This window comes from Nelusetta ayraudi, unplaced genomic scaffold (assembly GCF_046127955.1).
Source record: "Nelusetta ayraudi isolate G7.1 ecotype Tasmania unplaced genomic scaffold, CSIRO-AGI_Nayr_v1 ptg000094l, whole genome shotgun sequence".
In the NCBI taxonomy this organism is placed as follows: domain Eukaryota; kingdom Metazoa; phylum Chordata; class Actinopteri; order Tetraodontiformes; family Monacanthidae; genus Nelusetta; species Nelusetta ayraudi.
Window position 1 is genome coordinate 942370 of NW_027466144.1, and position 26700 is coordinate 969069.

The 26700-nt window shown below is 52.6% G+C and overlaps 1 protein-coding gene across 1 annotated transcript in view; it reads left to right on the plus strand.

Annotated features, from left to right (window-relative positions):
• The window catches only part of gli3 (GLI family zinc finger 3), an 83234-nt gene that overhangs the window by 13000 nt on the left and 43534 nt on the right, over window positions 1-26700 (plus strand). Inside the window, exons 2-3 of the mRNA XM_076047487.1 lie at window positions 3623-3797; window positions 18233-18478. Of these exons, the coding sequence (XP_075903602.1) occupies window positions 3665-3797; window positions 18233-18478 (379 nt within the window). The 5' untranslated portion in view covers window positions 3623-3664. The remainder of the gene's footprint in view (window positions 1-3622; window positions 3798-18232; window positions 18479-26700) is intronic.

Sequence of the window (26700 nt, forward strand, 5' to 3'; positions counted from 1 at the left end):
TGCAAACACAGGCAGGGCGGGCGGACGGGTTTGCGTTTTTATTGCTAGATTCAGCTAAGTCTTGCCGAAGGGCCCCTCCCCCCACCCCGCCACCCCCCCAGCCCTGGCCCTGGGTGTTTTTAGTTATTCCAGCTGTTGCAGGAGCCCTTAATGTTGTTGGCATTAGCTGCACAAACGTGCAAAAACACACATTGTACGCAGGGATTGGTGGAGGAGGGGGTAGGGGGGGGCATGTGCAGGCATGCGAGGGGCACACGGAGGTGCACACACAGGCACGCATGCATTTAAGTGCGCACAAACACACACACACACACACATTCTCATGCTCCACCCGTCCCCCATTCATTCTCTCCGCCTCTTATCCCACTTTCTGCTCACAATCTCCCTCAATCGTCTCCATCTCCCATCTCTCCCCTCCCCTCTAACTCGCTCTGCTGCTGCGGTGCGTTTGTGCAAGCGCTGATAAGCCTCAGATAGCGGATCTCGGTGGTCGCTGATGTAATGATGATGAATGCCGCGGCGCTGCCAGTCTCCGCCCCCGGGGGGGCCCTTGACACTCAACAGTCGGCCCCCTTAATGAAATGAGCGCAAATACAGTACAGTGTCTTGGGGAGTCGGGGTGGGGGTGGGGGGTGAATGGGGAGCTTGCAAATGTAAGAGGACACTTCAAAAGTTGCCGTGAAAAAAAAAATGAAAGAAATGTCCCTTTGTTTTTTCGCGCTTGTGCGTTTTTACGCAGCGCTTATGCAAATGCGCCGCGAATGGCGAGCGTGCGGTGGAAGTGGCTGCACACCTGCAGCAGTTTTATGGAATCAGCCTTGTAAAGATGTTGTCTGCAAGTATAAAACACCGCCCCCCCGGCCCCCCGCCCCCCCTCACCAAACAAGCTGTGATTTGTATTGAGCGCATGCAGCCGTTTTAAGCTCCCTTTCTTTTTTTTCTCCAAGTCAAAGTCAAAAGTTTATTTTTGTGTCTCACTTTGATGTGTTACAATTTGCAGATGACTTTCAACTCGGCGCCTTTGTCACCGAGGCGTATAATTTATGTTAAATTGATTTGCCTAATGTGCTTATAAAATGAGAATTTCTTTTCCTTTTTTTCGGAGGGAACCGACTGAATTGCGGTATTTTAAACCTATTTAATCGCCTCCCTGTCTGTGTGGAAGGATTACAGTGGCGCACAAAATAAAGATACACTCCCTTTCTCTCTGCACTCTAATTGGGTGCTGCAAATACACTTTTTCATGGGAAGACGTTAATATGAAATTAACATTTATTTTGGGCAACAACAGCAGTGCGCGGCGGCTTGTAATTCCTCCCATTATGCCGGTGACACATCCACTTGCCGTAATATTTCTCTGCTGTCTCATGCGAGTGTGTCTGCAACTGGAGAGGAACACTGATCTCTGCGGATCGGCATGCATGGAAGGATAAGCACAGAAGAATAGGAACTTTTTTTTTCTTTTTTTTTTTTACATTAATAATAATAATAATAATAATAATAATAATAATAATGATAATAATAAGGTGCACTCTGATGAGGAATTTCTCAGTGTTTTGGGAAAGAATTGCCAGGGGGGAGAAAATGAGCAACAGGGAGGGCCAAAAACAGAGAGGAGAAACATCTGCAGGACTGGGTGTGGGCGTCCAGGTCAGGGGGATTACGGGTGAAAAGGTCCCGCTTTTAATTGCCGCTTTGGAACTGTGGCCTGCCTTGTGGAACACAAAAGGCCGGTCAGACACGCTTCACTGCCTCGGACTTGTGAATATTTGCCCGGCACCGTTGGAATGCCCTGCTTTCTTCCTGGGCTCCCCTACAAACCTCCGGAGGCGCCGCCCTCCCGCGCTTCTCGCCGCTCTCATCTGTCTGAGCTGCGGCTGCTCGGCTCACCTGGAAGACACTGCCGGTGCACGCACAAACACAAACACACACACACACACACACACACACACACACACACACACACACACACACACACACACACACACACTTGCCTTGCTTTGCTTTGCAACTTCTTCCTGTTTCTGGTCAATCCTTTACGATCTTAACGCAAATGCATGGCAAAGTCCTGCACTGTGGTCAGATTTCATAATGGGCAACATTCGCCTGGGCTGTGCACATTTTGCAAAAGCAAAAATCCCAGGAAATGAAAGCATCCAGGCGGTGAAACGCACGCAGCGTTGCTGTAAGATCTTATCTGAGCCGGTAGGACAAAAACGTCTCTGGCTGCGGCACCTCAGCTACACATGTATCCATGCGGGAGTGATTAGAGGGACGAGCTCTTTGTTTAATTCTGTTTTGATTGGTAGAAGAGAGTTAATTGCATTGTGTTTTTTTTTCCCCTCATTCACCCACCCACCCACCCGCCCCCTCCTCTTTTTAACCCCCCCGCAAGCTCTGGCGATTGCTCACAGATGCCGTCGGAGGATCGAAAATGAAGACGGGTTCTGTTTTTTTCAGCCGGTCGGTCGGTGGGGGGAGAAGCAAAAAAAACAACAAAACAAACAAAGCGCGCAGTGTTTGTCTGAAGTTTACCCCTCACCACTTCCCTCTCGCCCTCCCCTCCTTTGGGAGTTTGTAAAAAAAAAAAGAAGAAAAAATCAACCCCCCACCCTCCCTCTCTCTCTCTCTCTCTCTCACTCCACCCCAAACTCCACCACGCTCTTGAATTTCAGCAGCTCCTCCTGTTTTGCGCCGCAGCCGACTTTGCTGCCGCTGCCCCTTTTGTGTCCGTGTGTGTTTACGGGGTGAAGGAGGGGAGTCAAACAGAGAATTAAACAGAGAGTTAAACAGAGAGTTAAACGCCGCACTTTGGTAATTAGCCGGCGTTCGCTGCAAAGACAATGTTAGTCAGACTAAATATTTCCAGCAAGCCTCCGTGATTTACGTCGCCAAAGTACAGGCCCGGCCTCGCCGGAGCGCTGTGACGCTCTCCTGTACTTTGTGTAAATGAGTGGTTGTTGTGCGGTTGTCTCCATAATCAGAGACCTCCGTGACCCAGATAGGAGCCGGGAGTTTGTAGACTGGCCTCGGAGGTGCTGAACCGAGCAGCGCGTCTGCCAGACTGGCTGGCTGAACCCCTTCTAAACCCACAGACGGCATTAACTTGAACCACCTTTATTCTTTGAAAGAAAAATTGCCCGGCACCATGATATTCCCAACAGGGCCTTCAAACAAGCCTTGTTTTTTTAGGACTGTGAACGTTTCTCTCTCTCTCTCTCTCGCTCGCTCTCGCTCTCTCTCTCTCTCTCTCTCTCTCTCTCGCTGTGGTATCCCCTGAAGGTTTCTTCTTTCTGTGGTGGAAAGGCAGCTAGAGTGGGATTATCAGTATATCCACAAGCCGCCTGTACTTCTATTCTGAGGTATGAAACCCAGGCAAGATGTCCCACCTCGTTCTGTGCACGGGCTCGTTGTCGGGGTTTTTTATTTATTTTTTTTTTGACAGGAAGTCAGAAGTTTAGTGTGACACTGTTGAAAATAAAGCAAAAAAAAAAATTTCCTTGGCGGGACTTTTACATCTGAAGTTTTGAATTGAATGAATCTGAGCAGGTGCACCGACGTTGCTGATTTGTCCCGACTTGAGTTCCTCACGTCTATTCTCTTTTGCACTTTTTGCAAACAGCTCACTCCTTCTCCATGAGGTGCTGAGGAATGAGCCATCGCCATGGAAACCCAGTCCCAGGCCAGTTCAGCAGCTGAGAAGAAGAAGAGGGTGGAGACCATCGTGGCGACCAAGGGCTCGTCGGCGCGCAGCGACATCAGCGAGAAGGCCGTCGCCTCCAGCACCACCTCCAACGGTAGACGCACCTCTGCAGCTCTGATGCTCTCCAATGTCAACTCCAAACCTTTTCTGCTCCCACTGAGAACTTTTCTCCTCCTCCTTGTTGTACAGTTACAGTTCTACGTTACTTCCCAATAACCTTAATCGACTTTGCACACTCTTTCAACTACTTGTTGAGGTGGGAGAATTTTTCTTTTCACGCACTCTCTCAAAAATCCTCCTGCGTCCATCTCCGCATCATCAACTTGTGTAAACGTTCTAACAAAAAACACATTTTGGACACTCGGCGCTCGACGCTCGACAGCAGCGGGGAGCGGGGAAGTTGCCATGTTTACATTCCACCGTGTTTGACACATAACATTAAAGGGGTGTAGAACTGAAAGTCCACTCAGCCTTTCATTATCAATTTTGACCGCTGAATGATGGAAACCACATTAGCTGGCTAAAATCTTTGGCTCGGGAAAACTTCGCAGTTGAAAACGTTGATCTCCCTTCTCTGCATTTTGCAGCAGCTGTGCTCATTATTACTCAGAAGAGTTAAAACAAAAAAGTGTGCAGTGGTCTGGATCTGGTAGGTTTCTGTCAAGCCCCTCCGCCGCTATGTCAAACGTGATCAGCCCAAGTGTGAACAAGAGACAAACAATCCATGAAATTGTGAGGAAAGAAAAAAAAAGAAAGAGGAAAGTGGTGGCGGGCTGTTCCAGATGGGACTTATCACAGGAAGTGGGTAAGGTAATGCATCCCCAGACATCTTGGGGAAACATTCTCGCTCTTACTTATTCCCAGATGGCTCCCATTTTTTCCCCTCCCTTTCTCCCTCTGTTTTTTTTTTAAATTAATTAAAGGGGCAGTGAGGACGGAAAAAAAAAGTTTGTTGAGGAAAACGCATGGCTGTAATTTCGCTCTGATTGTACATTTTTCTCAGTAATGCCCTGGTAATTACATCTGTGAGCAGCATAAGGTTTGTCTGGAAAACATTGCAGTGAATTCTCCTCTGGTCTCATCCGTCTTAAAGCGGCACCGCGCTCCTTTTCTTACAGTAGCCTCATCATCGTATACATACATACATACATACATACATACATATACACATATATATTTTTGGTGGGATGGAAGGACGTGTGTCTGCAGAGATCGAATCCCGACCTTCATCCGCTGGAATCAGACTATAGCTTACACATTCTTTGTGTTGTGTTGTAATTACAGCACATTCCTCGGTCGCCCCCAGAACTCATAACCTCTTATCAGGTGTAACCCAACACCGGCCTCAACTTTAACCCTCGTCGCCCCCTCCGTCCCACTGCCTCCGTCCAAACAAAAGGTAATTGTAAGCAGCTGCGGGCGGGTCCCTGGGTGACTGTTGTGCCTCTCAGGAAGGACCCTGGGCCCAGTTCGTCTCTCTCCGCGCCCATCAAAGGCCGAGTGGCGGCCCCTGATCTCAGGCCGGCAGATACCCTCGCGGTGCAGCCGACGACAGTGTGGAACGTGGAGAACGAGAGAGGCGAAGGCCTCGAGATAACTCCAACTCAAGGAGGGTCAAGACGGGACAGACTGACTTTTCAAAAATGTTGTAGTTTCTCAAGCAAAATCAGGGTGAAAGTAAGTTACCATTCAAGATTCCTAGCACTAAAAACCATGTATGGGCATCGTACACGATTAATAATCATTCAGAAACAAACAGTCAGACACCAGCCACGAGGAACCTCTGATATGCATGTGATCCAGTTGCTGCGTGCAACCAAGAACCTTCACACTCCTTCTGTCACCAGCAGCCAGACAACAGTCCACATTATAGGTCTATGATACTGTGCACTAGATCACCTGTCTGAATGACCTCACAGACTGTGCAGAGTAGCATCAGAACAGGGACACTTCCTGCTGACCGGGCTGTACGCCGTCCTTTCCGCCCAAAAGTTCTGAGCCGAGTCGGGCCCGGTGCAATTACAGAGTCCTGGTGGAGCGTTCCCACATGGCTGGCTAAACGCTGGCTTCATCCTGTGTGCCATTCTTCTCCGTGCCCCCTCCTCTCGCACTGACAGCTCAAAAGAGCCAACTGTGCCACAACAATGCTGTGATTGGTTCTCTTTGGGAGGGAGAAGGGGTGGGGGGGTGGCGGGAGTCGGAGTAGAAGGAGGGTGAGGAGAGGGGGGGGTCTCCTCCCGCCCTCGTCATTCGGCAGGCAGGTGGACCACAAAGTCCCCTGATTCTTTTGTGGGGTACAAAGCTAGGAAAAAAAAATATGTCGGCGCTCCCCTCGCTGAATAAATCCTGTCGTCATGGGATAATTTGCTGATAATGAAGAAAAGAAAAAGAAAAAAACACGTTGGTACGAGTGGGAGGAGGGGCTGGTGGTGGTCAAGAGGAGTTAGTTATTTATGGGAGAAAGTAAAGGAAAAAATAAAGTTTGCAGCCGAGTGATCTTTGGTGCGGCTGGTGGTGTAAACAGGGAGCCGGGACTCACTAAACCAAATGAGACAAGGTGGGGGGAAAAAATTGGAAATGAAAAAAATAAATAAATTAAAAAACTGCCGGATGCTTTTTGCTTTGCGTGCAAAGTGACTGATTTGGGACCTCTTTAAAAAAAAAATAAAATAAATAAAGGCAGAGAGCAAAGTGTCTCAGAAGCGGAAAACGCGCGAAGCCTTCGGAGGGCGAGAAAAACGTTTGGTTTTCATGTAGGCTCGCCCAGAAAGTCCCGAGGCGAATGGAGAGCGTGGCTAAACTGTTTAAAGAAGAAAAAAGAAACACACTTGACTGGTCTGGAAAAAAATATCCTGATGGAAGGAGAGAGAGAGAGAGAGAGGAAGGGAGAGAGAGAGAGGGAGGGAGGGAGGCATACAGGCAGAGGGGAGGAGGGAGGAGGAGGAGGAGGAGGAGGAGGTGGAGGAGTGCGGGGGCCACCACCTCCTTTTCTTAGGCAGCCATTTAAATGATCAACAGTAAATAGAGGGGAATGTCATCTGACAGAAATAAAGTTCCCGTTAACAGCGGGGATGGAAAGTAATTTACAGATACGCTGCCCCCCCCTGCCCCCCCCGTCCCCCTCCTCCGCACCCCTCCCCCACCTCCCGCCATCTTTGTGCCTCCCAGATAAGGTTTCATTTCAGAAACGGATAGGAGACATTTTCACTTACGGGCCCCCATTCTGGGACACCTGTGATAACAGCTTGTGGAGCCCTAATTGAAAATGGGTTTCAAAATGGATTTTCACTTTTCTTCCTCCATCCTCTCACCCCTTCTCACTCCCTCCCTTCCCTCCTCCCCAACCTCTGCCCCCCCCCACCCCCCCACCCCTCGCTGCCGCTTGTCGCTGGCTGAGGGAGACAATATTGGAAGGACAGTGAGGGAGGGAGCGAGGGAACGAGGGAGGGAGGAGGGTGCAGGGAGCCGATCATCCCTCAGCCTGCGTGACGGCCGTGACAGCCGCGCGATTCGTCTTATTAATGAAATCATTGATCACTTGATGGGACTCATAATCCACTGTTTTGGCCACTGCCCCGGCCCCGCCCCCTTCCTCCTCCTCCCTCCTTATGCTGCCCTGGTCTCCACTGGTCTGAAAAGATGAACTACTCCCGCCACGGCTTCTCAGAGTTGCGGGATCTGCTGGAGGTTTCTGACCCCTGAGGAGGAAAAAAAAAACCTCACTGCTGCCTACTGTCAATAGTTTCCTGACAAAACTTCTCATTGAATTGAATACATTTTTAGCTGAGCCAATTTTTTCACTAATTTTTTTAAGAATTTGATGAAAAGTTAAAGAAAAATCTGTTGAACTTATAACTTAATATTTAATGACCCAAAGCCGTCATTTTGAGACGATCTCTGTGAGTTCCGTCGTCTGGATTTGTGGGTTTTTTTGACGGGGACCAGGCCAGGAAGCCGGGGCCCTTCTGCGTTACCTTACTCTGGGGCCGTGCCGACGGCGGCTAATGAGAGAGGACTGATGGGGGGATAAGGGACCTCGCGGGAGCCCCGGCTGGCCCCCGGGGTCAAACAGCACAATGGAGGAGGCGTTATAGAGCCTGACACACAACCCCGCACAGGAAAACTGGCTTTTAGTGTCAAAAGACCCCTGTACACTGCATCAATTATACATAGCGCACACACACACACACACACACACACATTCACACACACAAAAAAAACCTAAATCAGCAGAAACTCGGAGAGGGAATAAGCATTTATCCGCGTTATTTTCCTTTTGCAATCGCAAGAGTACGTGGCGGGGGATTACTGATAGATCTACCTGTAAATACTCCCAATATTGGGCCTGCGTGCAAACTGGCCAGAGCCAGTGGACATTTCATGGTTTTGTGCACCGGAGACAATTTCCTGCAGCGGGTGGGGGGTTGGGGGGGGGGGGTGGAGGGGGGGTGAAGGGAGGGGGGCCAGGCTTTGGCAGAGTCTTCACGCATGGGGCCCGAGGCGCAGGATTAGCTTAGCCACCGCTGCTCCAGCAGGGCGGAGGGGAACCTCAGCTGCCCGACCAGGCCCAGCCAGGCCTCTCTAGCCTGGCCCCCGTCCACGTGCACAGAGCCCGAGCTGCTGGAGCTGCTGGTGCTGCTGGAGCCGCTGGTGTTGCTGGAGCCGCTGGAGCTTTAGTGCTCCTCCAGTGCCGGAAGATACATATAAGCCAATGCCTCCAGTCCAGTGCACGTGTGGTGGAATTGTTTTTTGTTTTTTTTGTTTTTTTTTGGAGGGGGGACATCCGACTTGTTTGCTCTTGCTGGATGGAGCCCAAAACAGAAAGTGCATGAGAGCAAAATCTTTTCAAATTTGTGGGCGAAAATGTAAATGACCGAAAGTCACGTCAAGGTTGACGATGAAAGTTTCTTTTCATTGATGATTTCCATCACAGGGGCAATCGACTGAAAAAATATTACAGATAGACGACGTCACCACATAGTAAAAGAAACAACCACCCAACTATGTAATTAAAAGCATCTCTACAATGTAAACTTTCCAAAAATAGGACTCAATTTCCTGTCGGGTTTTCCCCCCTTTGGCGGCACGAAGGGCAAAAATTCCCTCTGACTTTGCAGCCGGAGCTCCTCGAGTTCTCGCAGGTCGCCTTGGTTGGCTCACGCTGACCGCCACAATGGCCCCTCACAAGAGGTGCGGATCATTTTCGCTGGCACGCTGGGAGCCAGAATGGCCTCGGGGTCAGAGGTCAGCGGAGTCTCTGCTCTCGTGCGCAGCCTCACAAAGACAAATCAGCCGACTCTGTGTGAGCGGGCGGCGCTGCGCTGACCAGACTGGCCCCGGCTGCAGCGCCGCGGCGCCGCCGCTCCGCCAGGCGCCGCCCCTCTCCGAGAGGAAGGGCGACCAATAAAGCCAGAAACCCGGGAGCTGCCGTTTCATCGCTCCGTCCATTTGTCGCTGGCCATCCCCGGACTGCCCTCCCGCGAGCGGAAACAAAGCCAGAGTCTTCCGACCCCACCGGGTGATTTTTTATTGTCTCTTCTTCTTTTCTTTACCGCCTGTGTCCTTTTTTTTTTTTTTTTTTTTGCTTTTGTGTCTTTTATCATAATCAAAAACTCGAGCCCGTGGCAAGAACAGCAGGTAGTTGCCCTGCCAGAGGGGCTGCGGCTCGTGTGTGAAGTGGATGAAGAAGTGGTGAAGGACACAACCGACCCCAAAGGAATCTTAGCTTAGGCCGCTTCTGTTTATGTGAAGTGGTCGTCGTGCACATGAGAGAACAAGTTCTGACGTGACTCAGATTAGTATCAACGTCCGTTTTAAAATTATATATAAGGCAAGTTTAAAGAAAAAGGCTCCCTGGAATGATTGGTTTGCTCCGGGAGGATCTTGTATGTTTCATTCCACTTTGCTTTTTTCCCTCCTGTTCAGTACTCGACTGGCCTAAAATCAAGACATGCTCATAGAGACCAAAGAGCCTCCGAACACTCCCCTAATCTCTCTCCCCTGACCTCCACTACCCTTTGGGCCTTGACTCTCACCCTTCTCCCTTCGCCCTGCCCCCCCCCCCCCTCTCTCTCCCTCGCAGTGCGAAAGAGGAGCCAGGATCAAAGGCCATAAGCCATGGCAGTGATTTCTGGTGATTGATTAGAAGCAGAGGTCTAGAAGCAGCAGCAGCGGCAGCAGCAGCAGCAGTGCCCTCTCTCTCTCTCTCTCTCACTCGCCCCTCCTTTCTTCCCACCCTCCAGTGCTGTGTGCTCACTCTCCCAGGGCTCTCGTAAATAGCTCAGGCTTCAAGTGTGAAAAGAGTTGCCACGATTGGCAGACCGAGCCCCACAAACACATCCGTGCCGGGGCGGCTCGGACCCTTTTTTTTTCTTCCCTCCTCTCCTCCCCTCCCTCTCTCTGTCTCCTCCCCCTTTACCCTCTTTCTCCAGGATGGCAGGGGGGTGTCAGTTGATAAGAACCATTTGTTGTCTTGCTTGGATCTGGGGAGGGACAGTGTAATCCCTTCGCCCTGGCCCGCTCGCAGAGCTGGAGGAAAAGAGCAAAGGAGAGGAGGAGGAATTGATTTTCAGATAGAGGGCATGCGGAGAATTGAACTCAGATGTGTAGCGGAGACGGGGGTTTGAAGGGAGCTCTCCACTCGTGGGGAAAACAAACGTCTGTAGCTTACAGCGCCGGGGCCGCGCAGCTTGAACCGGAGCAAGTCCCTCCAATGTTAATCAATGGTGGTGCAGCCCGGCTGCTTTTTCTTTCACGAGCCTCTTTCTCCTGCTCAGCCCCGACGTCCCGAACTCAACTTAACCAGGAGGTCTTTGGACGAGGGAGTCGCCCTGTTAAAGGCACTGAAATCAGGCCGCGGCCACTCAGATGCACAGAGATTAATGCTGCAAACCCTTTTCATTAATTTGTACACAGTTGCACATGTACCTCAGCTGGAGCTCTGAGTCTAATGGTGTTTACCCACAAGGGTTTGATGCATGACAGAGGCTCCATTAGCCAAGAGAAGGTTGTTTCCTGGCAATAATACTAGGATAAAAAATTTACATTTTTACAGAGTTAGAGCTCAATGCCACGGAGCCTCTCATTAAGACCATAAAAAGGTTCTTATCGGTCCGCATTCTCAGAGTTGTGGGCCCGCAGTGTTCTGTGGACACCCGGCCGCGCCTGCAGACACATTATCACTCCATTAGCCTCACGACTCTTGCTGGAATCTCACTACACACGCACACTGGTGCCAGTGTAGGATGCACAGTCATTATTAACTGTTTGGTGACCTCGTGACTTCATCTTCACAGTGGGCCCAGCACTGTGTCTGCCACCACCGTCAATGGGCTCTTTGTTCCCGGGCCTGGTCCTCTGGAGGAGCTCAGCATGGGGCTGCGTGAGTGCAGTGGACCCAGTGTGGCTCCGGAGGGCAGGAGAAGGATGGATGGATGGATGGATGGATGAATGAATGGATGGATGGAGGGAGGTGGGCAGTGGAGATAGATGTGGGAAGAATGTGTGCATGGGGGGAAACTGGTAGAATTAGAGGTGAGATCATGAAACCAGGAGTGCGTCACTGGACAGGAGGCGTGTCGATGACTGACAGAAGGAAGGATGAAAAATTTGGAGGGAACATATGGCGAGTTTATGCTATATGACAGGAAATGGATGGTTTTTAAATTCTGCCAGCGTGACTCTAACCGATTTATTCCAGTGCGAACGGCAGATTTTCAAAGTGTTTTGTGTGTGTGTGTGTGTGTGTGTGTGTGTTGAAGTGAACTGCACTCGCCAACCTCGTGTGGAATGTGGGATTAATGGCAAAGTAACGCAGAGATTAGAGGAGGGGGGGGGGGGGGGGCGATGGGGGGCAGAGAAGAGCAGGAGAGGAGGATTTGAGATGCAGGAGTGACAGCGAAGGTCATACATAAAAAGAGCTCATTACAGGGGGAGGACAGCGAGAGAAGCAAGACATGATGAAAGTGACATCGGAAGCCATGTGACGTGCCAACAGACGGTTATCGTGCACGAGTTGAATTATTCAGAGACGCTACTTTCTTGACCTTTTCACACTTGTCAGCTGGTATTTACCCTTAAATAAAGAAAAGAAGGGAAAAAGAAACAATCCAAGACGAGCTCAATCCCGGTCATTGTTATATATAATGTCATGTTTGGTCTCATCATGACATGAAATGAAATCTCCCGGAGTCATTCACTCCGCTTGTGAGTCGGTTTCACAATCCCGGCTTGTTCCGCCGTCCCCGCTCGGTTACGTCTAAAGCCCGGTTCGCTATCCGGCGCCCGGCCTAATTGTGTTTGGCCAACACTGCAGCGCCTCTGATCTGCAGCGCTTTCACCCGCCTGCTGCAGACACTGTAATTAGAGCGCCGGGCCTCACCTGCGTTTTAGGGGAGAGGGGAGTGAATTACACGCTGTTTATAAAAGCCAGCACTCCCCCTTTACATCACACGTCGGGGGCAGGTGAGGGTCAGCTCTGGGGATTTTGGAGTCGGCCGGCGCTTGTGCTGTGCATAAAGCCCGGCACCTTCCTTTCTAATAGAGAATTACACTTTATAATCTGTGCCCCCGCAAAAGAGTGGCTGTGTTTGAAATGTTTAAAAGGGAGGCTGACAGCTTGGACAGATGTGACAAAACTGTTACAGTTAAAGTGATGGACTTGTGCATCGGATGGCTCAGGGTGCACGAGTCGCTGTGGGAATATGATACTAAAGTAGAAAGTTGCTGCAGCTTCAGTGACCTGCATCTGTTAAACGCATCTAAAAGTCTAAGAAAAGAAGTCTTCAAATTAGAAATCTAAAATCTAAACAGTTTTTTTTTTTTTTTTGCAGTGTTCTGAAAAATGATCTCAGCTGTGCAAACACTTCTCTTGGAGCGAACATAAATCTACTCTTCCTTTTTTCTTTTTTTTCTTTTTTTTTGAGCTGCATAACAGGTGCGAGAATAGCGCAGCAGGGCCACTGAACAGGTCCATAGATTAGACAGATCTGAACATCCTCGGGCCTAATCACCTGGAGAGAGAGGGAGGGGGGAGGGGCGTGCGAGTCCACTCCGGACTCAGACATTTACCAGTCATTGATAAAGTGCTTAGCGGCAGGAAAATTAATGAATCCGGCCAGGCTGGGAGAGGAGGGGAGGACGGGGAGGGGTGCTGGGAGGAGGAGGAAGGCAGTTAGGGTTGTGCAGGGCGGGGGGGTGGTGGAGTGTGCTGTGAGGGGGTAGGGTGGGTAATCCTGTTCCAGCTAAATGGCTGATCCCCCTCATTCCTCAGATATCAAATGTCAAGAGTTAAATTAGCCTGCTAGCCTCTGATAGGAGTTAACATGCTTTTAAACGGGGCGGAGCTCGGCGATCCCGGCCTCCTCTGGGACGGTGGGCAGGTGCCTTTGAAGTGTCTAATGATCGAGTTCCCAGTCAAGTCTTAATGGGGCCTTGCACGCCTCATTGCGGCGCCCTCGCTGACTGGCGCGCCAGAATTTGTACGTGTGGATTTTTTCATTTATTTATTTTTAAAAAAGCAACCGGAAAACACTAACTCTAAAAAAAAAAAAAAAAATCTTAATTAAAATTTACTAGTTTAAGGTGTAAAAACACACACACACACACACACACACACACACACACACACACACACACACTATTTTCTCCAAACTACTGGCCGTCAGTCTCTTTGCCTTGGCCTGGATATCCGTTTCTTTTGGCACGCCGTCGCTAATCTGAATGCCACAGACTTGGTCTGGATCACTCACTGGTGTCAGAAGTGGGATTCCAATACTGGGGGCCCTGTGGCTGGCCCAGTCCAGTCCGGTGGGCAGGGTGCCCAGATTTACCGTGAAAGAGCCACTTGTCCCAAAATGACAGAAGTCGGCCCTTGCGCGCGCTCATTTTATATTGTAAGAGGCCGGCGTAGCGAAGCGCCAGGTTATGGCTGATTATTGCGAGCGTCCTCCGACCGCGTCCCACGGCTGAATGACATTTTTTGGCTTTGATGCCTCGCTCGGTCTCTGATTCCTCACAGAATGCCGGCCAAGGTGCCCTTCCAGTGGAAAAAAGAAGGAAAAAAAGCCCCTTAAAAAGCCCACAACTATCTGCAGTCAAAATGCATCAGCATGCGTATTTAGGAGCGAGGACTTTTCAGCGAGGGCTAAAATGGCCATCGCCTCCTCACAATGTGACCCTGATGAGACGACAGTGGCCGCTCCGTGGTGGGCCGGTGCCCCCGTCGGGCGAATGAGGGGGCGGGCGGAGGCCCGGCGGCGCCACGCGGCCCCGCTGGGAGCCTGATTTGAAGGTGCGGCGGGTGGAGATGGAAGGCGCCAGAGACGGCTTTGATTTGGGCCCCTCCCCCCCCCGGGCTCCCCTGCCCCGAGGCCAGAGGGCTGCGGCTGTGAGTGGCTAAGCTCCGGGTGCGTCCCAGTACGTGCACGTCCCCCAGTCACCAGAGAGAGAGAGAGAGAGAGAGGGAGAGAGAGAGAGAGAGAGAGAGTTTGGGATGCGGACACATGGGAGTCATCAACTGTCACTGGACTGCTGGTGAAAAAGACCCGACTCTGACCTGCAGTTTGTGAACAATAACTCCAAAGACAATGAATCAGTCCACTAATGATTCACCGTCCAACACGTCTGATTCACTCTGCACAGATGCTCAACATTCTCTCCAGTCTGCCTCACTCATCAGGGAGATTTCAGAGTCTCACCCCGGATCCTCCCTCAGGCCTCGCTAACCTCCACATCTTGCACATACACTCAACTAGCGCAATGAGAAACCCACCCTACCCCCACCCCACTGGTTCGCAGTGGCCCCCGCGCTCGCCAGCCGAGGAGTTGTGCAGAAAAAAAAATACCCCACACAATTGTGGTAATCCCCCCCGGTGCTCCTGTTGTATGGCGCTCGGCGGAGTTAGCGAACGTCTCCCATCTCCGCCTCTCGTCTTTCAGGCCGCGCTAATCGTGAATGATTCCCTCTGTCTATAGCGCCGGTGCCAGGGCCGGTGAATCAGGTACATAAGCCTAAGCCGCTTGGAGAGGTGCTCTTATTAAACTCTAGCCAGCTGCTGGATTTTTTTTTTCCTCTTCCCCCCCTTCTCATTGTTAATTGGGGAGTCTTGAGCTTTTCCCGGGAGTTTATTTGCAAGAGAAAGAGAGAAAAAAAAGAGGGAGCAAAAGATTATTGCACAGGAGGAGAGTCGCTTTGAAGAAATGTTTTGTGACTTGCGCCGCAGATCCTCCTCTCCTCCCCGCTCGCACTCCGCGTGCGCCCCAGCCAAAACCCCCGTTTTGTGCCACTGACAAACAAAGCCTTGGGAAGTTCCAAGGTGGAACGCAGCGCACAGCGTGTCTGGCTTTGGCTCAGAGGTGCAGCAACAACACCTCCACTGATGTCTGAGGCTTGAAAGGGGGAAGGCGGCGGTGGAAATCTTAACGGTGTGCGCCGGCCTTTGTGCAGTGCCTGGAACGTGCACGGCCCGGCTTTGGAGAGTTCAGGCTCGGGGGCAAAATCCGATTCTCGGGAGTGGAGGACAGATTGGCACGAGTGGGAAGCGCAATCCCTGTTTTTAACCCCTGCCTTAAAAAAAAACAACAAACTGGGGGTTTTGTCTTTCTCTTCATTGTCTTGAATTGGCCGGGCACCCTTAACTTAAGCCCCCTCTTGTCCCAGAACCATCTCTCTCCGAAGGAATTGGCCTCTCTCCATATCTCATTATCTCCTCCGAAGTTGCAGATTTCCAATGCGTACAAACACTGTGTTTCTACGCCGGCACAATAAAGGCCATGCACCGCGATCTCTCTAAAGGTATTCGCACTGTTTTTTTCAATAGAGACCCCGGACATGCAGGGGGAGCGGAGGTGGGGGGAAATTGGTAGAAACCTGCTCTTCAGGATTTAATGAGCGCCTTGCCGGGGTTGAAAGAAGGATAGAGAGCAAGTGAGGGAGCGGCAACCAGAGTGCACTCGCAGCCGGGCGGAGGGGGAGCGCGATAGGGGGAAGGAGCGGCGGAGGAAGGAGGGAAGAATGCAAGAGTGGAGCAGCAGGTACTATAATAGTGGCCGAGAAAGCTCCTGAAATACTAGAGCCGGGGCGTGTGCTCTGATCAGAACGGCAGCGAGCACAATTACCTTCTTTTCAAATCCTTCAGTGACACTGCGGGAGGAAGGAGGACTTTGAAAGTTGAAAGGCAGGAGCTCCCTTTCAACCTCAAACGCGAGCAGGAAAGGGCTCTGAAATTTGTTCAGTGCTCCCCATCCACCATTAGCTTGTTTCTTCCTCTCGCCTCCAGGCATTTAAGCGCTTTTTGAAAAGATGTTAAGAAATTCAATCACCATAGAGAGAGTGGGATACTTCTATTTTTTTTTCCTTCTCCTTCCCCTTCCTGTTTTTTTGAGAGGCGTGCTTGCCTTTGGTCCGCCGAGGACCGGCCCGTTGCTTTTGTATTGGCCTGAATAGACCTCGCAAACTGGCGCAGGACTGGATGTGGCAGCCATGGGAAAAAGAGAGCGAAATGAAAGAGGAATAAAAAATGAAGGAGGGAAAAAGGGCCCTGGACGCTCTGGAGCCGGGCGAGCGTTGCGGCACTGAACGTTTCAAAGTTGCATGTGTTTCCATTTCTGACACGTAACTGACATGTTGGAGCGGCAGCAGAGGTTTTCCGGCAGGCCCGGGTGTGTGGGGGGGGGGAGCGGGGCGGGGAAAAAAGAAAAGTTATCTGATACTGTTTCTTCCACCGCCGCAAGAAGTCAATTGACCCCTTGTCCTGCCGAGTGAGTGTTTGTTTAACAATTGAAGGCGCTATAAACTCCAGTAACGAAGCCCCTTAAGGTGTTACATGGTGGGATGATGAACCTCCCAGTGGGCTTTGTGCGTCGACTTAAGGGGGGGATGGTGGGAGTGTGACACCGCTGTGATTGAACTATTAGTCGCATGACCTCACTTGCGGCCGGGGGGGGAGTGACACGTCTGAATTGCGGCGGAGGTCAGCGGAGGAAGAGGAGGAAGAGGAGGAAGAGGAGGAGGGCGAGAAAGAAAATGAAGAAAAATTCTAAAAGTAGAATCGTTTGAAAGCTCCAAATTTCCAGCTGCGTTAAGGCTCCAGCACTAAAGCTGTTCCATAAAACATCAAAAATGTCTGTGTAAAAACAGCAATAAAAAAAGAAGAAAAAAACACAGGACATAAATATTGAGAATGTTTTGACTTCTGGAATGGGAGAGAAGCGGCTCAGGAGTGCAGGCCTCGGCTCCTGCTCCCGGCATCCTCCACATCCTCCACATCCTCCACATCCTCCAATCCAGTGTCGGGGAGATGAACTCCGCTCCCAAAATCCCTTTATGTTAATATTGCGCTTTTGCGAGCGGCAGACCTATTAATCCAGCTTTAACCGTATAAGTGCCATTATTTCCTTAATAAGATCACTGGCTGTGCCGTATAGGATTAAATACTTATATCATAACTGACAGCGTCATTTCCCGCAGGATGAGCTCGGCTTGCCTCTCTCTGCCTGTCAGTTCCGCGTTAAGAATCCTTGAATCGGCTGCCAGGGCCCCGACGCCGGTAATGGATGTGGGAGAGTGAGGGAGTGAGAGCAGGGGGCCCGTGGGTTACCATCCTCTCCTCCTCTTCACCCCCCCCCTCCCCCTCCTCCGTCTTTTTCTGATCACTTTGCCTCCTCGGTGAAGTGGCGCGGCATGATGGCGGTCCTCTGCAGTGCTCGGGGTGGCGTTCTTTAATCTTGTCCCCTTCTTCTCCTCTTAATTGGCTGCTGCTGCTGCTGCTGCTGCTGCTGCTGCGGCTGCTGCTGCTGCTGCTGCGGCTGCGGCGCATAGCGCCTTGCTAATGCTAAAGAACGTGCGGCGATTCTCAGTCACACTGAGAACAAGCAGTGGAACCGACTCGTGACCGCTGCCCTCAATTCGATCGGTCTGGGCCAAATGTAATAAAGAGATAAAAACACAACTGGGACGTCCTCAAGGCCCGGATATCATCACGCTGCGCAGAACTCTAATGCCGGGTCAGCAGGCCGCCCGACTCTTACACATGTCAGTGCAGAGGGTCGGGGCCAGGGGTCAAGGGTCAGGTCTTAATGGTAAAGGGCGCCCCCTCACCCCTCCGACCTCAACTCAGCGTCTATTCTCTTCCTCTGGAGCACAAGCCTGCTAATTCTCCTTCAGTCCTGGTTCAGGTTCATGCTCCCCTGCTTAGACAGTGGCAGCAGTTTGAACTATGTTTACATGATGTAGCTGTTGAATAACAGGAGTGGTTGCCCTTGATTTAACCTGCAAACACAGCAAATGACCCTGTGTGCTGTGAACTCCGCTTGGACGAACAAACAAAGAAAGTTGGAAATGTTTAGACTGCAGAAAGTGACGCCCAGACTGTGTAATAAGCTTGTTTAAACTTTTAAATTTGAGTGTGAAAACTGAACTGGATTTTATTTATTTATTTATTTTTTTACATTTTCATGCACCATTTCTCCCTGAGAAATTTCCTCACTTCCAACTTGTCCTTCTCCTCCTCCGCTGCTCCGCCCCTGCAGAGGATGACGGCTCCGGTGTGCCGTACCACCGCGAGCGGCGCAACGCCATCAGCTCCCAGACCGCCACGCCCGGCGCCCTGGACCGCAGCATCAGCGAGGAGCCGTCCACCTCCACGGAGGAGCGCCCCCCGCTGCTCAAGAAGGAGCTGCACAGCTCCCTGCCCCACCTGGCCGACCACGCGCTGCCCTACCGGGGCACCCTCTTCGCCATGGACCCCCGCAACGGCTACCTAGACTCGCACTACAGTAAGTCCACTCGCCTCCACTTTGACAAAAAGAACCTACCAAGACTCCACAAAGGCCGAGTTTGTGTCTGGACTGTAGGTGAGTGGCGGCGCCGCCACGGGCCTGATTGGGTCTGACAGATTAGCCGCGCTCTTGTGCCGCCTCGCGCCTTTCCCTCGTTTGCACGCACATTTGTGAGTGCGCACACACGCACGCACGCACGCACGCACGCATGCGAGTCTGCTGGCACGTCGGTCTCGCTGTGCGCCTGGGAAGTTAGCATGGGGAACGGCCAGCGCGCCTTCTTAATTCCCTCATTAGGGGCCTGTCTGAACACAGCACTCTGCTTTCTCTCATCAACGCACACTTCAAAGCAGCGCCGACTCCAATCCCACCCGCCCCCCCCCCCCCCCCCACTCTGCCTCACTCACTCTCTCTGTGGGACCCTGAGACTGCGAGAGCGAGAGAGAGAGAGAGAGAGAGAGAGAGAGAGTGGACCAGAAGGGCGAATAGAGACGAGGTGCGAGAGGTTGTAGTGGGGGGGGGGGCTGGAAGGACAGGATGCTGGGTATCATTTGAGGTGAGTTGGTCGGTGGACGCCAGAGGGGGGTGAACCTGCGTGCGTGCGTACGTGGAGAGACAGATGATTGTGGAGTAAGAGGCTGATTAGGAGGATAATTCAGTGGCCACTGTAGCCCCGGACTTAGCCTGCGGACAAGGATTTGATGTGATAGCTTGTTTAGTTCGGTCAAATTGGTTCTGAATTGGGGCAGACAGAGTCGGGAGGGCGGGGGTGGGGGGCTGGGTGGGTGGAGAGGGGAGGTGGTGAGACGGAAATTCTAATCCAGCGCCCTGCGACGGACAAGTCCAGCGTCGCCCGACCTCACGCTGTAACTCTATTTCTTCGGCCACTTCATTAAGCGTCGCCTCCCTCCTCTCGACCTCGGAGCCACTAAAGGTGCTTGTTTAAAGGAAAGGCACTTAAAACAAGGCAACGGCAGGCTGGACAGGAGCCCCGAGCGCACAACATTACTGCCCATTAGGTCTCCACCTAACTCAGCAACACTGCCACCTCTCATTTGATGTGCCTGCGTCGGTATGTGCGAGGGCGCTCCGGAGGTTCCAGACCGCTGAAGCCTTGGGGTCGCGGTGGGAGGGGGGGGGAGGAGGGAGGAGGGGAGAGGGAGTGGGGGGAGTTCACTTCGAAGCTCAGGGTCATTTGGCCTGAAATGGAGAGTTCAAAAGCAGCCCGAGAAGTCAAAAGGGTTGTAGAGCTTCAAGAGGTTTTCTCTGTGTGTGTGTGTGTGTGTGTGTGTGTGTGTGTGTGTGTGTGTGTGCGCGGGGGCGACTGGGGAGGCTGGTGAAGACCAGTAAATCTGTCAGGGCAGAGGGGAGGCAGAGGTGCGAGTCCATCACGGTCAGTTCATCCATGCTACTCCGTGTCTGAAGCCTCAGTAAGAGCGTGGACACAATATTGAGTTGAACGTCGAATATAAAGCCGACTCACATTTGTCACAACCAAAAGAAATTCAGACAGATTTGTAAAAATGAGGCATTTTAATACAAACGTGTAATATTTGCAAACAATGCAATATTTCAGACAACTTCTCCAAAAAAAAAAGAGTAAGAGAGTCCAGTTTTCCAACTTGAGCCACATCTGCTGGAGAACCACAAGGAATCTCCTTCCCTGCCATTCCCGGTGTTCCCGCCACGCGTCAGCCGCGCGATCCCGACTTCTCCGCGGGCGGACGTCTGATGTCAGGCGAGAGCTGTGGCGTCGCTCGTGTGTAAAACACCTCCGGGAGGCCCCAGGTGTCGGCGACGTGCGCCGCACGGCAACCCCTTGAAAGGACGACGGGTTCCATTCTGTCTGATTGAAGCCAGCGCCGCAGTCTGGGGGTCAGCGGGACGAAAGGCTTCCGCCTTAAACCTTTCGCCTCCCTGCGCCGCTTTGAACAGGAAGCCTGTGGAGCCCCGGCGCCCCCTTTTGCGCTCTGCGAGGTGCAAAGAGCAAACTCACTTCTGCTCTGGATTTTCATTTTTTTTTTTCCACACACACACACACACACACACACACACACACACACACACACACACAGAGTCCTGACTCCTCTGCTGCCCCAGTGGTCGTCCCGCTCACGGGGAGGGGGATTGGGAGGGGAGGCGGGGGGGGGGCTTTTGCACCTCGGAAATCCATCCCAGGTGCGCGGCGGTGATGAAGAGGCCTCCTCCAGCTCTTGTGCTGCGCTTGCAGAGCGTGCACGGGGGCAGCCGCGCAGGTAAATCCGATCAGTCTTTGTGGCGGCCTGCGTCGCCGCCTAATGTGCCTAAATATCGACGGCACCTGCAGCCTGGCGCACACCTGGCCGCCGGGTCGCTGAGGCAGTGGCGGGCGAGGGAGTCGGAGAAGGAGGAGGGAGATCCGGTGTTAGCGGTGGTGGTGGTGGTGGTGTTGGGGGGGATTCTGTGTGTATTTTGGGGGGGGGTTAAATCTCTGCTATTCACCCTGGAGTGATCTCCCACTCCTCCAGCGTCCGCCGCCCTGAGACTGTGTTTACTCTGGCTCTTTTTTTTTTATTTTGTTAACACCCACTTCAGCGCAGACAAGGAGGAGGCGCGAGCAAACACCGCCGCCATTGTTAGCATTAGCTAATCGTCGCCGGTGCCGGAGTCTTAGCAGCTTTTCTTGGGCAAACACTGGATAAGAGTCCACATCCCGTCTTACCAGCGCGCTAATACACGGGGCTTTGCCGCCGGATCAGAAGGAAGGATTGAGACGAGGATTAATGAGGGAGAAGTCTTTAAAAAAAAAAAAAAAAAGATCTTAATTGTGTGCAAGTGTGAATGGGATGCGCGGCGCCGACATCCGTTTACATTGTCGCGGCCGATTAGCCGGTCAGTGGTCCTGTTGCGGCGCTGAGCCCACTTGCTGGCGAGCCGTCGCTGCTTCCTCCGAGGAGATCCTCTTCTTCCTCTTCTTCTTCTTTAAAGTGTCTCCTCCTTCTTAAACACTCTGCCCCTCCCGCTGCCAGCCTCAACACATCCACGGAGGGACTTAAGACGCATCCTTTTCACAAAAAAAAGGATTCTCGCAAAAACTTTAACGCCCCGGAGCTTTTTAGCCAAACAGTAAAAAAAATAACAATAAAAACAGCAGCGTTGGATAGAATGTTAAAGTCTCGCATGACACTGGAGAGATTAAAGTTCCCACTCTGTTGTTTCTGTTAGGACACTGACAGACTGCAGGCAGTTTGCCTAACAGAGTCAGAACCTACAGAAAACTGGCCAACGTCCGGATGCTGGGGTTGAAAATCCCCGGCCTCAAATCCTCCCCGTCCTCGCCTGATCTCAGGGAAGAGCCGAGTCCGTTAAGCCCGAATCGGTGTAGGTGCGGATCTGCGTGGCTGAAGGATGCCATTACACGTCGGCTATAACCCTGCTCCCTGAGCCCCTGCAGCGGCCGATCTCCGCTTGGATCACGCGAGCGGCCGCGTCCGGGGGGGCGAAAGAAGCGCCGGGCGCCGAGCGTGCGACTGCGGCTCTCCGGCCGCAGAGGTTAAAATAGCAGAAGTGCTGCGCTTGATCTCGTGTCCGCTGGGCCGCGACGCCGAGTCCGACGGGCCTGGATGTGGAAACGCAGCTGACCGTTGAAGTGCACGAGGCGGCTGTCAGCGAGCCGTACGTGAGCCGCACATCGATCTCTCCCCGCGAGTAATTACAGTTTGTTCTTTGTGGCGCACTGGCTGGAAAAACTGGACTTTTCCAAGAGTTTTATAAGAGGAGGGGACGGAGACGCAAGGTCACGTGTACTAAAGTAGCGCATGCGGAAAGAACACAGGGTGACCAAGGTTAGAGCTAAGCAAGCAGACTCATACCATAGCATTTAAAAATTTCAAAAGCAAAACATTAGGATGGTAAAGTCAATACTCTGGGAGCCAGTGCAGAGGAACTGGAACTCTCTCTCCCTCTCTCGTCTCTCTTGTGTGCTTTTGTTTGCAGGCGTGCATTCAAAAGAGACAAACTTTGCGGCTCTCTTGTCGGTTTAAACGTGCACTGAGGCACAGATTCAAACACCCACCCCCCCGCCCCCGTCCAAGAAAAAAAAAAAACAAAGCACAGAGCGCAGCCTCGGGTGAGAAGACACGTGCCCGCGTCAAGGGTGAGTGTTTGGCTTTGTAATTGTTTCAGCATTTGCTTCTTTTGGAGCGCGGTGGCACGGTGTAGTCCCCCAGCAGTGCAGCAGCCTGGGGCAGACTGCAGGCGATGGAGAGGGATCCCTTCCATCCGCCGCCTTTCATCAAGAAAGAACAACACGGGCCCGGCGCTCCGCTCTGGCCCCTTGGTCCAACACACCAGGGATAATCAGATGATCCCCTTTTATACAGCTTATTAGAGGCATCTCATGCTGTAAGATAGGCCATATTCTCCCCCCCCCCGTTCCCCCCCTGTACTCCCTCCTTTTGTAACGCGTGATGATTTAAAGGGGTTAGTCGGAGTTTGAAGTGCCTGCCGTCTTAAGGTCACGTCGTCGTTCCGGCAGCAAAGCTTCGATACGTTGCGAAGCGGCAGTCGCACAATCAAGCGGTACTTTTTTTTTGCTGTCGTTTGTCTTTTTTGTTTTGCTCGACAGTAATAAGATTAGAATAAAATGAGAAGGGGACGGGCGGGGTTGGAATTAAGAATTTCCACTCAACTTAAGATGTCCAAAGAAACGCACTCGGCCGTCTTGTTGTTATCGCCGTGGCAACATCTGTCAGGGTGTCTCAACTTCCTTTCAAAACAGAAGATTCTTTAATCAGCCCGGCCGCAGACGCCAGCGTCGACAATGGCTGACGTTGTGAGTGAGGGCTTAAGGATGAAGATTTGCCCCCCCCCACCCCCCCCCCCCTCACGCCTAAATAGAGAATCAATTGCAGCAAACAACGCTGGTAACAATACCATTAGACAGCAGCGTGCTGGAAAAAAAAACAACAACAACAACGAGAGTGAAACACTGGCAGGGGCCCCTCTTGGGCTGGCCGGGGGTTTTCTCTCCCCCTTAAGTTACCCTGAAGTCTCCAGCAGGATAATCACCTCTGTGCGCTCTGGGAGAACCAGTGTTTTTTTTCGCCGCCTCTCACGTTTATTTCCCCTCATATACAAATGGCATCGCTCCTGCGCTCGTCCTCCTCTCTCTCTCTCTCTTTTTCTCTCTCTCTCTCTCTCTCTCTCTCGCACGGCGGACGAAAGATAAGCGCCCTCATCCCTTCGCCCCAACAATCCGCATCTCGCTGTCGAACCCCCTAGCGCCCCCTAGCGCCCCCCCGCACCCTCGGGGAGGGTCACCGGCGCTGCTCGGAGAGGAGCGAAGGCTGATGAACAAAAGTGTAATTAAAAGGTTTTCAGCGCGGCGCGAGATACGGCGGTGAGAAGGAAAACGGGACGGGGAGACGGACGGAGGGATGAACGGTGGAGGAGGAGGAAAGAGAAGAAGGGAGGTGGGGCCGGGGAGGGGCAGGGGAGACGGAGGGGGGGGGTAACAAAGCAGAAAATGAAGAGAGACATAAAAGAGTGAGAGCTGGAGGAGGTCAAGCCCATCACAGGCTGCGGCGGCGCCTTCAAGGACGGCTGGGACAGGTGGCCGCTCCAGACAATCTCGCACCGCAGAGCAGCATCCTCTCAGGGGGAGATAAGGGATTCCTCCGCCTCACTCCGCCTCACTCCCGCTCCGCTACTCACACCCCCCACACCTCCTTCTTCTTCTTCTTCTTCTTCTCCTTCTTCTCCTCCGTCTTGGGGTTTTCCCAGCCCGGCAGCTTTGATGTGGCTCAGTGTGTTGACGGGGCGGCCGCAGGCCTCGGGGCTGCAGCTCCGCCACTGTGCCGCTGGGCCGCTGGGCCGCTGGGAGCCGACTCCAGCGCAGCTCAATCAGTGGGACTCTCCCGTGCCCGCCACCTTCAGCTCTCATTAAAGCGCTCCGGCAGGGTTAATCCTCTTTAAGGTTTACACGGGCCCCAGTTTGTCTCTCTGCCCGGGCCGAGGAAACCCCTGGGCGCCACCTGCGTGACAAAGACTCAAATCGCTGTGACACAAGTTCCCTCCATCTGTTTCCTCCTCCGCCGCTCTCCTCTCTCTGCACTCCTTTTTTTTTTTTCCATCCCGTGCCTTTTCACCGGCCTCCTCCTCCCCCCCCAACCCCCCCTCATGTGCATTGTGACTCCTCGCCACTCCTCGCTCCCTCGGTAGCACCTAGGCGTGGTTGTAAGTCTTTCAGGATTATTTGGGTGCAATCTGTTGACAGGGGGGCTGCGGTAAATGGATTACAACTTTGTCCTTGTTTTGGGATGCTGTAAGGAGGGCAAGGGGAGAGATACGCTTTGAATAATAAAAGGAGGCGAAGAAAAGAGGCCGGCCGAGAGCAGGATTAACTGGGAAGAATTAGGAGGACGACGCGAGAGCAGAAGCGGAGGGTGAAAGAGAGGCGAAGGTGAAAAGTGGCTCCGGCGCCGGATGTGGGCCGCCGCCCACGTGACCATGAAGTGGCCTCGGCCCGCCGCGTTCATTTGTCAGCTTTGATCGCGGCCATGTGCGACATCGACCCCTCGTGACGCGCAACTTCGCACAGCGCCGGGTTGGACAAAAAAAATCCACGGCAAAAAAGTGGAAGCATAAATCACGACGGGGGCTTGAAGAGAAACAAATGTGGCAAAGTCCCGGTGAGTTTAGACCAGGGTTTAAATCAACTCCATCCTCCTCCTCCTCCGACCCCCCCACAGCCCTCCTCCTCCGAGAGGCAGCCCTGTTGGGAAAGATGAGGATAGACAGATGTAACAGATGAATCTAGAGAAGGGGAGCGAGGTAAAGCGGAGCTACTAAACTGCTGTGTAAATCTCTCCCCAGCTGGGTGGGTAGAGGAGGTGGAGGGGGTGTGGCGTGGCGGGCGCGGCGCTTTGTTCTGCTCCCCCAGCTCATCCCAATCGAGGGAAATTCACCCCGTGCAGGAGATAGATTGGCGCTCCCCCCGCTGCCCCCCCGCTGCGAAATAACCTTCACTCGCAAGATCAGCAAGTCTCGGAAACTTGGACGAGGAGAGGAAGAAGCGAGAGCGCAGCTGGGGTTGGATGGAGGATGGAGGTGGGGGGTGCGTGCACGCTCTCCATGTGATTGCGTGCAATTTGTCAGGACCGACTCCACTCTGCAAATGTCTTGCAGATGCTGAAGTTTCACAAGGAAGCCTGAGTGACTTTTGGAAAGATGAGGTGGGATGGCGGGACGGCGGGATGGTGGGATGGTGGCGGGATGGCGGGATGGTGGGATGGTGGGATGGTGGTGGGATGGTGGGATGGTGGGACGGTGGGATGGCGGGATGGTGGGACAGCGGGACGGTGGGATGGCGGGATGGCGGGGGGGTGATACAACAAAAAAAGTTACTACGCGCAAATCTCTTCTGCACCTTCCGGCTGCAGTCGCTTCCATGACTCTGCAAAGTCTTGTGTCAATCAGTCGACCTGAACACGCAAAAAAAAAAAAAAAAAGCCCACCGGCGCCGCTGACCGACGTGTTCAGTCTCGACAAACAAATGTCTGCTGGCAGCGCCTGGCGGTGGAATGTACACTGGAAGGCGAGGAGCTGATGTTTGTCTTCATCACCGCACGCAATCGTCTGCCCCCATCTGACCCCGTCACCTTTCTTAACAACGCGACGCGTCGAGGGTGGAAGCAATTTAGCAGCGAGAGCCTTCGGCCTGCCGGCGGCGCCGCAGCTTATTTTCTCCTCCGCCTGAGTTCCCCTCGCCCGTCCATACGCACTAGGCCCAGAAGGCTGCGCTCTCCCGCGCACCGCTGAAATCCCTGCGCAGTTTCAACATTATTCTAATTTATACGCCGGTAATTAAGACCATTAGACCCCCAAACAATCCTCCCCCCTCCGCCCTCTCCCCTCCGCCTTACCCAATTAAGCAAAATGTCAAAAAAAAAAAAAAAAACCCCAACAGCAACTCCCTCTGAGCTTCGCTAAACACTCTCCAAAAGTGTTGTTTACACGGCCAAGCAGCTTGAGCTCGCGCTGTTGTTCAGCAGCCGTGCAGACCGGGAGACTGATTGATCGCCAGGCGGCTCGGCCAGGGAGTCGTGTAGCGGCTCCTGTAATGTTGCGCTCGCTCAGTCGCAGTGAAGTCGTTCCGTTTTGTTTGTTTTTTTTTACGGCCGAGGGGAAAAGCGTCATTTCTGAAACTTGCAATCGTTGCGCAACCGACGGTGCCGGCC